The sequence below is a fragment of the Gossypium arboreum genome, chromosome 5 (genome assembly GCF_025698485.1).
Source record: "Gossypium arboreum isolate Shixiya-1 chromosome 5, ASM2569848v2, whole genome shotgun sequence".
Lineage (NCBI taxonomy): Eukaryota > Viridiplantae > Streptophyta > Magnoliopsida > Malvales > Malvaceae > Gossypium > Gossypium arboreum.
Genome location: NC_069074.1, coordinates 67,547,485 through 67,561,780, shown reverse-complemented (window position 1 = coordinate 67,561,780; position 14,296 = coordinate 67,547,485). Strand labels below are relative to the sequence as shown.

The 14,296-nt window shown below is 33.6% G+C and overlaps 1 protein-coding gene across 1 annotated transcript; it reads left to right on the top strand.

The window, feature by feature from the left end:
- The first annotated feature begins 201 nt into the window (after positions 1–201).
- On the top strand, positions 202–1,713 carry LOC108452756 (metalloendoproteinase 2-MMP). The gene has a single exon (XM_017750549.2). It carries the CDS (start codon positions 540–542, stop codon positions 1,641–1,643), a length of 1,104 nt encoding a protein of 367 aa, XP_017606038.1. The 5' UTR covers positions 202–539; the 3' UTR covers positions 1,644–1,713.
- Positions 1,714–14,296: the final 12,583 nt, after the last annotated feature.

Genomic DNA, 14,296 nt, shown 5'->3' with positions numbered 1-14,296 from the left:
TAATAAAAACCATGAATAAGATCACGTTGAATTTTGGTGAATGAAAAGACCCAAAACACCCCGTGTAATTTTGTTTTATACTATGTAATTTAGTGGTGCATTCGGCCTTCATGGCTTCTTCCTTTCCCTTCGTTACCGCGTCAAAAATGATGTTGAGTTTCCACCAACCTGCCTAACATACTATTCTACAATGAAACCCTGAAAGACTTTTCTTTTGCCCCCAATTCCCCACCAAAGTGGCGAATTCAAAACTAAACAAACACTAAAAACATCAGCATTTAGAACATTCCCAGAAATTAAACCATTCCTTATTTTCTCTATTTACTCTCTCAACCCCCATCATTGTCTTCTTCCCCCACGACTTTTCAAATAAATAAATACAAACTCCACTTTTACATTCAAAGCAACCGGCTTTCAACTCCCGGGGACAATAACAAAGGTTTTTATACTTTTGGGTTTTTCTCTCTTTTATCTATTATATATCCCCATTATCATTTCTTTTTCAAACACAAACAAGGGAAGCTCAAAGATTAACGAAGATGAAGTTTCAAGTTTTGGTGATTGCAATTTGGGTTTTGGTATGTTTTGGTTCAGTTTCAGCTAGATTCTTTCCCAATATCACAGATATTCCGTCATGGATTAAGAACAACGCCACGTCAAAGGCCCCATGGGACGCCTTCAATAAATTTGCCGGCTGCCGGCCTGGCGAAAAACGGGAAGGTTTGTCGCAGCTTAAACAGTACTTTAACCGTTTCGGTTATATACCCAACTCGCCCTCTAATTTCAGCGAGGACTTCGACGATGAGTTAGAAAATGCATTGAAAACATACCAGCAGAACTTCAACCTTAACGTCACTGGTCAACTGGATAATCAGACTCTTCAACAGATCGTACGGCCTAGATGCGGTAACGCCGATGTAATCAACGGGACGAGTTCCATGAACTCAGGTAGATCGTCGTCTTTTCACACTACCGGACACTTGCACACGACGGCGCATTTCACTTTCTTCCCGGGAACACCGCGTTGGCCTTCGAACCGGCAGGACTTAACGTACAGTTTCTTGCCGGCGAATGGGTTGACCGACGAAGTAAAAGCCGTCTTCACGAGCGCCTTCCAGAAATGGTCAACCGTTACGCCGCTGACTTTCACACAAGTGGATTCCTACTCCTCGGCGGACATAACGATCGGGTTTTACACTGGAGACCACGGAGACGGCGAGCCATTCGATGGGGTTTTAGGGACGTTGGCCCACGCTTTTTCTCCAACGAGCGGAAGGCTCCATTTGGACGGGGATGAGAACTGGGTAGTTTCTGGTGATGTGACGAAGGCATCGGTGTCGACGGCGGTGGACTTGGAGTCGGTGGCCGTTCATGAGATCGGGCATCTGTTGGGTTTGGGGCATTCGTCGGTAGAGGATGCGATTATGTACCCATCGATCACTTCGCGGACGAGGAAAGTGGAACTGGCGGACGATGATATCCAAGGGATTCAATTGTTGTACGGCACTAATCCTAACTATAACGGTTCCACCACTTCGAATACGCAGGAGAGAGAGAGTAGCGACGGCGTTCCCCGTTATCTGGGTCCACGGTGGGGCCTTGCTCTATTCTTGGCCGTTGGATTTGGGTCTTTATTTTTGTAGATTCTTTATTACGTGCTCTGTTGATTATGAATAATTTATAGACATACTTCTTATTTTATTTTTTTATAAATTTTAGTATTTGGTCCTTTTTACGTGAGATTTATCACTATGCCGCACCATGTACATTTTCATTTGTTTTATACATATACCTACTGATTTGTTGTAGTTATTTACTGTTTTGCCCTTTCAATTTGGTAGTTAAAATTTTCAACACGTTTTTTGATTAGTTTGTAGGGATTTGTGTCAACTTTTTGTGCCATTTGCTTTGTTTCTCATTTAAAATTTTAGGAACTAAATTAAAAATTATTTTATTTGAATTTAATTTAATCCAAGGGCGATAAGTTTGTTTTGGTGAAAAGAAAAGGGAAGAAATTTATTAGAATTTTGAATTTTATTTTTAATTATTTAGGTCCAATACTAGAGCACGTCTAAATTCAAATCTTGAGTTCAAAGTTATGGTACAATAGGCCGCAGGCCCAATTTAGGGCCTGAATTTTAGATTGGTTTTGGTTCATTTTAAGCCTAAATTTATCTTTTGTCGTCACGTGGAACAAGTACAAATATATTTTATTATTAATATGGATTCTAAAACACTTCGTATTGGATTAATTATTAATTATTTTAGATCAAATTATAGAGTAAATTTTGAATGTTACAATATAATTCAAATCTCTATATTATTTGTATATTTAAATTTTAATCTTGTACTTTTAGTTTTAGCAATTTAGTGTCTCTATTTTTGAATTTAACTTTATTAATTTTTTTTCTTAAATCTCTTGGTGTGACATTTTAAAATTAAAAAATAATCACTTAGTAACCATGGAAAAATAGAATCACAATGGACATGATATTTTACTAACAATATTAATAATGTTAACTTTTAAAATTACATCAACATTTTAATCAAAATAACATATTTGGGCTAATCAATGACATCGTAAAAAATTGAGGTACCAAATTATATAAAAAAGTTGAACCATAAAGATTGAATCTTACATTGAAGTGTAGCATAGGGATTAGGGGCGTTTAATCGGTTAACCGACCCGAAATAACATTAACCAAATTAATCGACCCTTCAAAATTTTTAACCGTTAACCGAACTGAAATTTTTTTCAAAAAAATTAACCGAACCGAAATTTTTCGGTTAATTCGGTCGGTTAACCGAATTAACCGAAAATTATATTTTTTTAATTTTTTGTTGAAATAAGTATAAAATTAACCGAATTAATCGAGTTAACCGAATTACCTGAATTACCCGAATTACCCGAATTAACAGAATTATTTGTATAAAATTATATATTTTTTATTTTTAGTTTTAGTTTTAGATTTCTATTTTTATTTATTAAATTATTTGTAAATTTTATGATTGGGTTGGGTAATTGGGTTGGGTTGGGTACTTGGATTAATATATATTAGATTGGGTATTTGAGTTTATGTTGGATTGGGTTTGAGTGAATAGTGGGCTATTTATATATTATAATTTTATTTATTAATTTTTTCGGTTAACTGAAAAAATTCGGTTAACCGACCTGTTTCAAACTGAATTAACCGTTAACTGAAAACTCAAAAAATTATTAACCGACCCCGACCGAATTAATTCGGTTAACCGACCAATTAACCGAATTTGGTCGGTTAACCAAATTTTTTCGGTTTTACCCGAATTTTGCACACCCCTAATAGTGATCAAAATTAAAATTTTACCATTTTTATATAATTTTAAATTTGAGTGTAACCCGCGAACTAAAACTGAAATTGGACCATTTTACTATATGATGCAAAAAAAAAGGGAGGTTGATCCATGTGTTAAATATAATTTTAAATTTGAGTGTAGCTTAGGGACTAAAATTGAAATTGGACCATTTTACTATATGATGCAAAAAAGAGGGTAAACTACACAAATTGTCACATCCCAAATTTTGTGGATCCAAGAGAAAGGCGAATAGATGTGAAGGTTATCTATTTTGGCACACTTTGGTAGTTAGTCTGCTAATTTGTAAGCTTCTGGCGAACTGATGTTTGGCACATAGAGTACTTGCCCATGGAAGCTTCTCAAGATTTAATTCTTGTAATATTCTTTAATTGAAGCACTACAACAAGCTAAGAGTGTAACAACCCGTTTTTGGTCAAATCGGAACAGTAGTTTTAGGACCACAAATCTGAATCAAAATTATTATTTTATTATTATTTTAATATCTAAAGCATGAAAATATATTTGTGTGAAAATTTCGTTAATAAATTTTATCATTTGAGTGTTTAATTTGATAAAAAGGACTAAATCGCTTAAAGTGTAAAAGTGGAGTTCTATTAGCTAAAGGTCTCTAATAGCTATGGAATCTTAATTTGGAGGTCCTCATGTGATAATTAACCCATTAGAGAGTTAATGGATGATAATGGTTTGGAATTTAGTGAAATAACTAATATTCATTAAGGTTATATGTGTAAATTAGTAACTAAACTTAAAATAAATAAAACAAAAAAATTTATCATCTTTAATTCTCCATCTTCAATCAAAATTAAAAGAGGAAAAGGAACCCATTGTTGAGCTAGGTTCAGCCAACCGTATTTTGTCAATTGGTGAGTGATTTTTGGTGAGTGATTTTTGTCTCGTTTTTAATGATTTCTTTATTTTTGAGATTGTTGCAACTAGGTCTAGCTAGCCCAAAGACTATTTTGTAAAAATGTTAAAGATTTTAGATGTTTCTATTGATGAATACATGAGTATTTTGATATTTAATGATAGATTATAAATGTTAGATGATAGTTATACAAGTTTTGTTAAGTGATTTTTAGTAAAAATGAAAATTAGGGATTAAATTGTGAAATGTGAAAAATTTGTGGTTAAAATGTGAAATAAACGAAAAATGTGGGATGCTAGGGACATAATAGTAATTCGACTAGCATGGGTTGTGGTTAAATTGCTTGAATTTTTGTTTTAATGAAATAAGGACTAAATTATGAAAGATGTGAAATATTATGGGCAATTGTGTAAAAATGCCTTAAAGTGAATTTTGGACTAAATTGAATAGGGAGATGATTAAATAAGTTAATTTTGATTACATATAGATCAAGAAAAGCAAAACCTGGATATAGATCAAGGAAAAACAAAGTTCTCGACTAATCGACCAATTTAGCTGTTTTTACATCCGAAGTAAGTTCGTATGTAATAAACATTGCTATATTTATGATTTAAATACTTTGATATTTTATAAACTGTGAATACGAGACTACGGACATGTTCAACAATGATTTTACAATTATTCGACTTTAGAAATCCCAGTTGAACCTTAGGAATAGATTTGGATACTAGTGACATGTCATTAGGGATTATTGTGATTAAGTGATCCAGGTGCTGGTCTTGTACGTCCTACCGGTGGCTGAGTATACCAGCATGTGTTATGGTTACTTGACAGCTTGTGTGAGCAGCACCGTGCAGCTACGTCTTAACCCACAGCTTGTGTGAGCAGGCTTGTTGATAGCTCTAGTGTGAGCAGTATATATGATATGAGATTGAGATAACTTCAGCTATACATGTGGCACTTAGGGTGCGAGTTTCCCATGTATCCGATAGTATTTCGAATAGCTCAACGGGTAAATGAAAGACATGGTTGTGCATGAGATTGATACGAGATGGTACAGGTATGTCCATGAACCGTATAAGCTTAAATCGAAGAAGCTACGAAGTTCATACATAAGATTATGATAGAAAATGAAAGGTTTGTTAAGTAAACGAATTACATGTTGATATGTTCAAATTGATAATTTGTATAATTGTGTTAAGATTGAGTTTATTTCATACGTTACTAAGCTACATAGCTTACTTTGTTTAATTTTTTTGTGTTTATAGAGATCTCAATGCTAGCTCGGACTCAGGGATTGTCGGAGACTACATCACATTATCCAACTATCAATTTGGTACTTTTGAGCTTATATTTTGAGTATATGGCATGTATAGGGACTTTGGTCTAAATGATATGGTATATTTTGTGTCTTGTGTGTATTGAGAAAGGTGATATAGATTATGAATGAATTAAACTTGAATTGGTTGGTTAAAATGTCATATATGTTATGTATTAGTGCTTTTGAGTTTAATGTAGGTGTATACAAATTTGAGCTGCAAATTGGCTTGGTAAATAGCCTATTTTTTTCCACACAGGCAGAGACACGGGAGTTTGTCTCAGCCGTGTATGACATACGGTCAGGTTGCACGGCCGTGTGTCCTCTGTTGTTGATATTAAAATCAAGTCAGTATGCTCCACATGGGCATGTGGCTTAGCCGTATGGCATAAGTCAGTATACCCTACAGGTTTGGCACGGCCTAGCACACGGCCTGACACACAGGCGTGTATGGCTATTTTTAGGGCACACGGGCTAGCCACACGGGTATGTGTGTTGGCCGTGTGACTTAAGTCAGAGAGTCACACAGAGACGAACACGAGCTGGGACACGGCTATGTGCTTCCATTGTCCACACGGCCTGTAATACGGGCGTGTCTGTTGGGCGTGTGAGACACACGGTTGGGCCAAACGGCTATGTGTCCTCCATTTTGAAATTTTTTTCTAAGTGTTCTATGAGTTTTCAAAGTTATCAGTTTAGTCCCGAACCACTCCCAATGCATGTTTAAGGCCTCGTAGGCCCGTATTAGGGACAAAATGTTTGATTCTGAATGGAATGTTTATGATTTGATTAATTATATATGAAATGTATGTTTAAATATGATATAAGTCCGTTAATGCTTTGTAACTCTATTCTGGCATTGAATACGGGTGAGGGGTGTTACAAAGAGTATGCCTCAGAAGTTCTTATTAAGTATAACACACCATATATGAGTTATTGTTAATGAGTATAGTACGCCAAGTTTACTCGAACGATATGCAAAATGGATTCTGTAACGTGATTGGTTGAGAATCAACTAAATGGTTTAACTTGTCAAATAACATTGATACCAAATTTTCTTTTATATTTTTTTCAGGTTTTGTAGGACATTAAAGGGACAATTTTTGTATGTATTTGAAACTTGTTATGATCCATTAAAAGGTATTGGGGGATATATATATATATATTGAGAATGGAACGTCTGGATTTTTTTTCTTTCTCCAATGTTACTCTATGGTTCTTCTTCTTAAACTTAAATGTTCTCTTCTTCTTTATTAAGTTGGAAGCTGAGGATTGAGTTTATCTATAACAACTCAATTTAGACCCTATTCAGAATGGTGGTTTCGGGACCATGAATTCGGAGTCAGAAAAATATTTTAAAATTATTTTCTATGTTTATTATGTGTGAATTTATTTCTGTGAAATTTTTGTATTTTAATTTTGTCGTTTGAGTGTCCGATTTAATAAAAGGGCTTAATCGCATAAAATGTAAAATTTGCATGCTAATTGTTAAAGTGCCTAATTACTTTGTTCTTTTAATGTGGGGTATTTATAATGCAATTATACCATTGAAATTGGCATGGACACGTTCTGACACTAGTTAGTGGGTGGAAATAATATTATAATGATTAAAGTTATAATATAAGTGATAATATGTATATATTAAAACATGAAATAAAAACAACCATGCATGTTCTTTGTTATTGTCGAAACTAAAGAAAATAAAAAAGAAAAGAAAGCTTTAAGGGTTCGGAAACTTGCTAAGCTCAATCAAGGTATGTAATTAGCTCGGTTTTTGATAATTTTTACGTTTTTGAGATCGTTGCTAAGTTATCTACAAGAACCATGCTTGAATTTTTTATTTTGGTGAATATTTTGAGTTATGCCATTTTTGAAATCTTGTGATTTTTTTTGTTTGATGGTAGAAAATAAAAGATATATGATAGATTAACATGTTTTGTATTGGAATTTTCGATGATTATGAGTAATTAGGACTAAATTGCAAAAATAATAAATTAAGGGAATAAAATGTGAAATAAATGAAATATATGGACTTATATGAACATGGGTAAAATTAGGCCTAACATGGGTGTATTCAAATTTTGAATATTTTGAGTTTTGTGAAATAGGGACTAAATTGTGAAAAATGTGAAATATTAGGGGAAAAAGTGTAGTTTTCCCATTTATGTGTTTTTGGATGAATTTGATTGAATATTTGATTAAATAAGTTTAATTTATTTTAATTTAGATTAAGAAAAGAGAAATTTGGATTTGGATCGGGGGAAAACTAAAGTTGTCGACTAACCGTCCCGTTCCATTTTACATCGTCCGAGGTAAGTTTATAAGCAAATAGACGTACTTAATTTTAATTAAATGCAAATTATATGTGCTAAAATGAAATGTAATAATATATATACATATATGCAAATGCCGAATGTGTACAAGCTTGGTAACCATGTTCATGTATTCGTTTCGACCGAGTTACGACATCCGAAAGCCCCGTATGAACCTTAGGAATAGCTGGGATAATATGTCATGACATAGGATTCCGATATGTGATGTGCGAGTAAGACCATGGCATCAATATGTGATCCGATATATATGTGCAAGTAAGACCCTATATGGGATAGTGGCATCGATATATGATTACATGTAAGACCACGTCTAGGACGTTGGCATTGTATTATGTGTGAATATCTGAGTGTCCTACCCAATTCCGAATGGTTCAACGGGCAAAAGATAAGTTGTGATCGAATGTGTAAAACAAGTTAAATAGCCAGGTATAATTAGCTTGTTGTCTACTTAAAATAAGGTAAGTAAGTAACTTAATATTTGTTACAAATTATGTGTAATGCAAATGAATAATATATGTAAACTAGGTAAGTGTATTCGGCCTTGTGAATATTATTGAAATGAATCTTAATTATGTGCATGTATGATCAGGTGTATTCGGCCACATAACTAGTATATGTATATGAAGTTATATTTTAATACATGAGCTTATACATTTGAGTATATGTGGACTAGGTTTTATAACGACTATTTGGCCTTGGAAGTTGAATGATAATATGTTAATTTGGCTATATGAGCATTCGGCCAAGGTGACATTTATGAATTAAGATATATATATATATATAATAATTATGAACTTTATATCTTTGGAACTAAATGTGATATTGATAATATAATTTGGTTTAGTTAATTACGTTGATAATATCATTGGGTTGTTTATTTGCTTATGGCTTACTAAGCTATAAAAGCTTACTCTGTGTATATGTGTGCTTCTGTTTTTATAGATTTTGGATCAAGTTACGAGCTCAGGGATCGTCAGCAAAGTCTATCACACTGTCGATTGTTTTTGGTACATTATAAGTTTAAACTTGGATCATGGCATGTATAAGCTAGGTTATATTTGGATAGGTATAACGTGGTGTATATATTAAGCCATGTGAAAATGGCTAATATGATAAGTGAATATATGAATTTAGTCATGATCATATATGTTATATGCATGGAATATGGTTTGGTTGAATCGGTATTGGTATATACATAATTATAAACTATATTTTTTAGGTTACTTATGATAAAAATGATGTGCGTATGTTTTGCATTAGATATTAATAGTTATTTTGGATTGATGAGTGAATTCGAATAAATGCTGGATTTGGATAATGAATATGTTTCATTGATGATTCGGCACTTGCATATATATGTTTTTAGGCATATATATATATAGGTATGTGTGAGGTGTTTGATTATTTGTTAAGTTATATGTTTAATGAATGACTTTAGTTGATCATGTCTAAACGTAATGTGTATTTTATTAACATAATAAATGTGTATGAAATGTATGACATCATGAATAGATGAATTCAGTAACTAAGATTGAAAATGGATTAATGTCTGATATTCAGAACATGTTTTGGTTAAGTTATGTGATAATTTTGCTATATAGTAAAATTAGTTATTTGGTGTATCGTAGTATTGACACAAACCTTGATATATAATTTGACTTGTAAAATTTTCTTGGAAATTGGTAAACGGCATGTATGTATATTCGGCTAATGATATATATATTTATATATTTATACTTTTCATATGATAAATTTCGATATGTTTTATTATCAAAATTGGTATATTAAGACAGTCTAGTATTGAAATGAATTGATAATGAAAAATATATATATATTTGAATGAGATTTATTATTTTAATTCATTTATGATAACAAAGTATGTGTTTTATAGATGCGCATAGGTCATGGTTGTTAACATATTGAAATAGACAAGTAGAGTTGACTTGGTATATTAATTAGATTTATTAAAATGTTATATTCGTGATTCGGCAATTGTATTTTAAATTATGTGCAACAAATTAGTAAGTAGATAAATTATTTCACATGTAAATCATTCAAATGCTATAAATATTAAGTTGTTTATATGATTTGAATATGAAATGAAACAATGGATTATGAGTTGAGCATTTAATTTCTATGATTATTTATGCGTATTGAGTAACAGTAATTCGAATAATTGCAAATATAGTATAATTTAAACATGTTAGTTTGGTTTAAAAAAAATTATTAGATGATTTACTTTGTAATGAAAGTCTGTTCTGAACTGTTTAGTCGGTAATGCCTCGTAATCCCGTTCTAGCGACGGATACGGGTTAGGAGTGTTACATAATCAGTGGATGTTCCACCTCATGGTAAGTTTGATAACTTTGCATTTTGAGTTTTTGAATGAGTAAAGAAGTTATAAAGCATAACAGCAAGATATGAATAAGAGACCATGCATGGTGGTCGTCTGTAATTGAGATGTTAGCAATCTATTTGTAAATGCATTTTAATGGTAGTTCCATGTTCTTTAAGCAGTTGTTGCTGTTGGTTTGAGAAGAACGTTCGAGTTTGGGATTTTCAAGCTACAGTGGGTGAATTTCAAGTGAGTCTTTATCCTGACTCATGCTGTTAAATTTACAAGGGCAATACTTATGTTGATGTCATCTCAAATGTCTAGTAAGTATGTGAGAAGTATCATCAAGTTATTGCATGTTATGAATGAAATATATTTGTTACTGCATGAATAAGAAGATTGTGAATCAGTAAGATGGGTGCATGAATTTGGGTAAGTACATGTGGTGTTAAGTAAGTAAATCTTTCATTTGTGACGCCTTTGGTAGGGCAGGTGCACTGCTAACAAGACAGGCAGATCACGTTGACCAGGAATAATCTCATAGTGTAGCCTCCGGTTAGATGTAAACTGGACTGGCAGAACACAACATGAGGATGTATAAGACTATGTGGCTGAGACCCATGGCATTGTATGATAACGAAAACACTTATAGTGATGCCTCCAGCGAAATATGGACTAGACTGGTAGATCACAACATGAAGTTATGTATAAGACCATGTGGGAGAAACTCCATGGCAACCTCTAAGATAGTTTAACTGGACAATAAACACGTAATTTTATGGCACCTTCGTGGCATGTTTTGTAAGGCATTTATGGCATATTTCGATTAAGCTTGCGTGGCTTATTTTATGATTTTTATGTTACGTATTTTATAACGCCTTTATGGAAAAGTCTTGTCGAACGCTTCCGTGTCATGATCTGGGTAAATTTCGAGACTTATTTGCTAACTAATGTGATGATAGAGAATTAGTAAGTTTAATGATAGATCTACTTAGTTAGTCTTATGGAAAATTTTGAAATGATCTAAGGAAACTTCTGAAAGAGTCTCTAACGGTATTATCTGAAGGGTGTATCTGCCATATTAGTTTGTCAATATAGGAGACTGGTGTAACACCCATAACCCATACTCGTTGTCAAATTAAGGTTCCGGCAAATTATTGTACAATCTAGAACAGTCAATAATAGATAGCATCAAGTTGCCAATTTAATTAATAGAATTTCATAATAATTCAGACCAAAGTAATACATTCATTTATAGGTCTTAAATTGAGCTTACGTGGCCTTAAAAAATAATTTATGAACAATTAGGGACTAATTCGAAGCAAATCAGAAAGTTCAGGGAAAAACTAAAAAATTTCAAAACAGAAGTCATATAGTCGTGTGTCCAGGCCATGTGACAGAACCTAGACCGTGTGGTTCCAGACATGGTCGTGTGGCCAACTGTATGATAGACCATGTACCCTTTAAATAATTTCACACGGCCATGTCATAGGCTGTATGCTAGCCCGTGTAGCATTCGAATTCCCCTCACACGGCCGTGTACTAGACTATGTTCGAAACTATTTTTAGACACACGACCGTGTCTCAGGCTGTGTGTCAGCCCGTGTGAAACCTGCACCTAACACATTCAGGGCATACGTCCATGTGGGTTCCCCATGTGTGACATATGACCGTGTGATAGCCCATGTCCCATGCTGTGTGTGCCCAAAAATGACCCAAAACATGCTTAATTTACATCCAAATGCTTAGGTACATAAACCAGCTTATAACACATGATCACAAGCCATCAAAACATATTTAAAAACACTCAAACCATACCAAAACAAAAAAAAAAAAAAAAACTAAGTGCTTAACCAATATGTCATCAATGACTCCACAAATCAACATTTACATTCAACCATTTAAGCTAAATCTCAATTCATAAGTTTATAACCTAGTGAATAATAGTCACCTAGAGTATCATACCAAAATTCATGTCAAGACTTACCATTTCCCATTTACTTTCAATGACATCTTTGTATCATGCATGAGCATATTCATTGACCATTTAGCTCAACAATATTATAAGCACAACAAGTTATACAATTTAAGTACTTATGAACATTACAAAACATAACCAAATGCTCTTATTACTTGTCATATAAGCCAAATCGAATTCATAATCTACCAAGGAACCTCAGTTAGTGTGATTCTTTGAGTTGATCCGATCGCCCGATTTTCACAAAATAGTATCTACAAAGAAACAAAACAATAACACGAGTAAGTTTCATAGAGCTTAGTAAGGTCGTCGATTTAACGATAAAGTTTACTGAATTAAACATAATAATTCAAATAATAATATTAATGAATAGAGTTCCTGTCAACAAAAGTTATTATCAGAATTTCTGTCAATCACAGCTCACCAACAGGTTAGAAATGCTCAATAATAGTACAAATTAGTTTTCCATATTTCAATAAAATTTAGTGATCAATAAATAATGCCCGATGAATGATATACGGATAAGAGTACATGATTATCCATCCAAAACATGCCGAAAGCTCAAACGAGCCACTCCAACTGATAACATGCCATTGGTACCAAGTGCCTAGCTCATAGGCTAAAATCCCTCCTGTAACACGCCTCGGCACCAAGTGTCAAGCCTGAAGGCTTTACATCTGCCCTCGATAACATGCCAGAAACACTATAAATATAACACGATAGCCCGTAACAAATGTTAGACTTCGGTATATTCAGTGGACAAGAAATATACAAGAATTATAATCTCATCTTATACCAATCCCGTATAGCGCGCAATATAACCTATTGGCATGTCAATCATACTTTATCCTACGTTCATCGGCTCAGAGTATTTCAATCAGTAATCAATACTATATCAATTCATTATTTCCATTCTTAATTACATGCATCAATGTTATCCATCATTCTACAATCAAGTTCATATAATATACATTTAAAATATATTAAAATTATCCAAATGAACTTACCAGACTAATCTTGATATGAACTTGCCTCGGTGTTGATTCGAGTCATTTAGGTTGCCTGATCGTAAAATTAAGTAAGAACAGGTTGTTTCGAAAATGGCTAAAGAAGGGTTGAAAGATAGGTTCAAAACAAAGGGTTTAAGGATAGTTTGGTGATGGATGGATGAATTCGGCTAAGGCCAAGATTGAACTAACAATATAGATGACTGTTGACCCGAGTCTTAAATAGCACTTAGGTGAGATCGGTGGAAATGGAGATGGAAGCAACTTGGTTAACCTTGACCCACTATCTAGCAAGATAGGAACCAAAGGTATGGTTGAACGCCACGCTTTGAAGGTGATAAGTTTAGTTAAACAATGAAGGAATGGCGCCACAAGCTGAGATTGATAAGTCGATTCAGTCCAAGAGAGAATAATGAGAGTTGAATTCTCACAAGAACAAGATAGTTCACAAATTGATCAAAAGTCCTCTTTAAATGTTTACAAAAACAACTATTTATAGGCTCTAAGTTTCCTATTGAAATTCGGCATCTATGTGTTCACACATAATTAATAATGTTCACACTTAAAGCATTAAAACTGGTTCTTGAATTTGGCAAATTCATGCACTAGCCGAATGGTTACTTTCTTTCCCCTTGGTACGTGCATGCATGGTTAACCTTGAAGAATTCTTTAAGTTCCATGAATGATCAGCTCTCAATTACCCTTCATTTCCCTTGGCCGAATGTATGTAGCATGGGACTTGAACCAACTGAAATTATCGCTTGAATGTGTCTTGATTACTTGAATGGACAGCTTGAATGTGCATGGAGATGTTCGGCCTAATCAAGTGTGAAACACTTGATGAAATAACTTTTCAAGAAGAGTTGCTTGGAGGAAAGCAACCAGTAGCTCCTACATGCATGAATCTTCCCAATGCATGTTTCTCCATAAATGCGGTCTATGAATCTTTAAATATATGAACATTCAGCAGCTTCCTCTTGCATGAACGTCCCAAATGCATGTTTCCCTTGGAATGTTGTCCATTAAACCTCAATTATGCATACATTAGCTTGATTAGAGGCTTCCAATCAGCAGCCAAGGTGTACAGACCTGAAACACATTAAAAC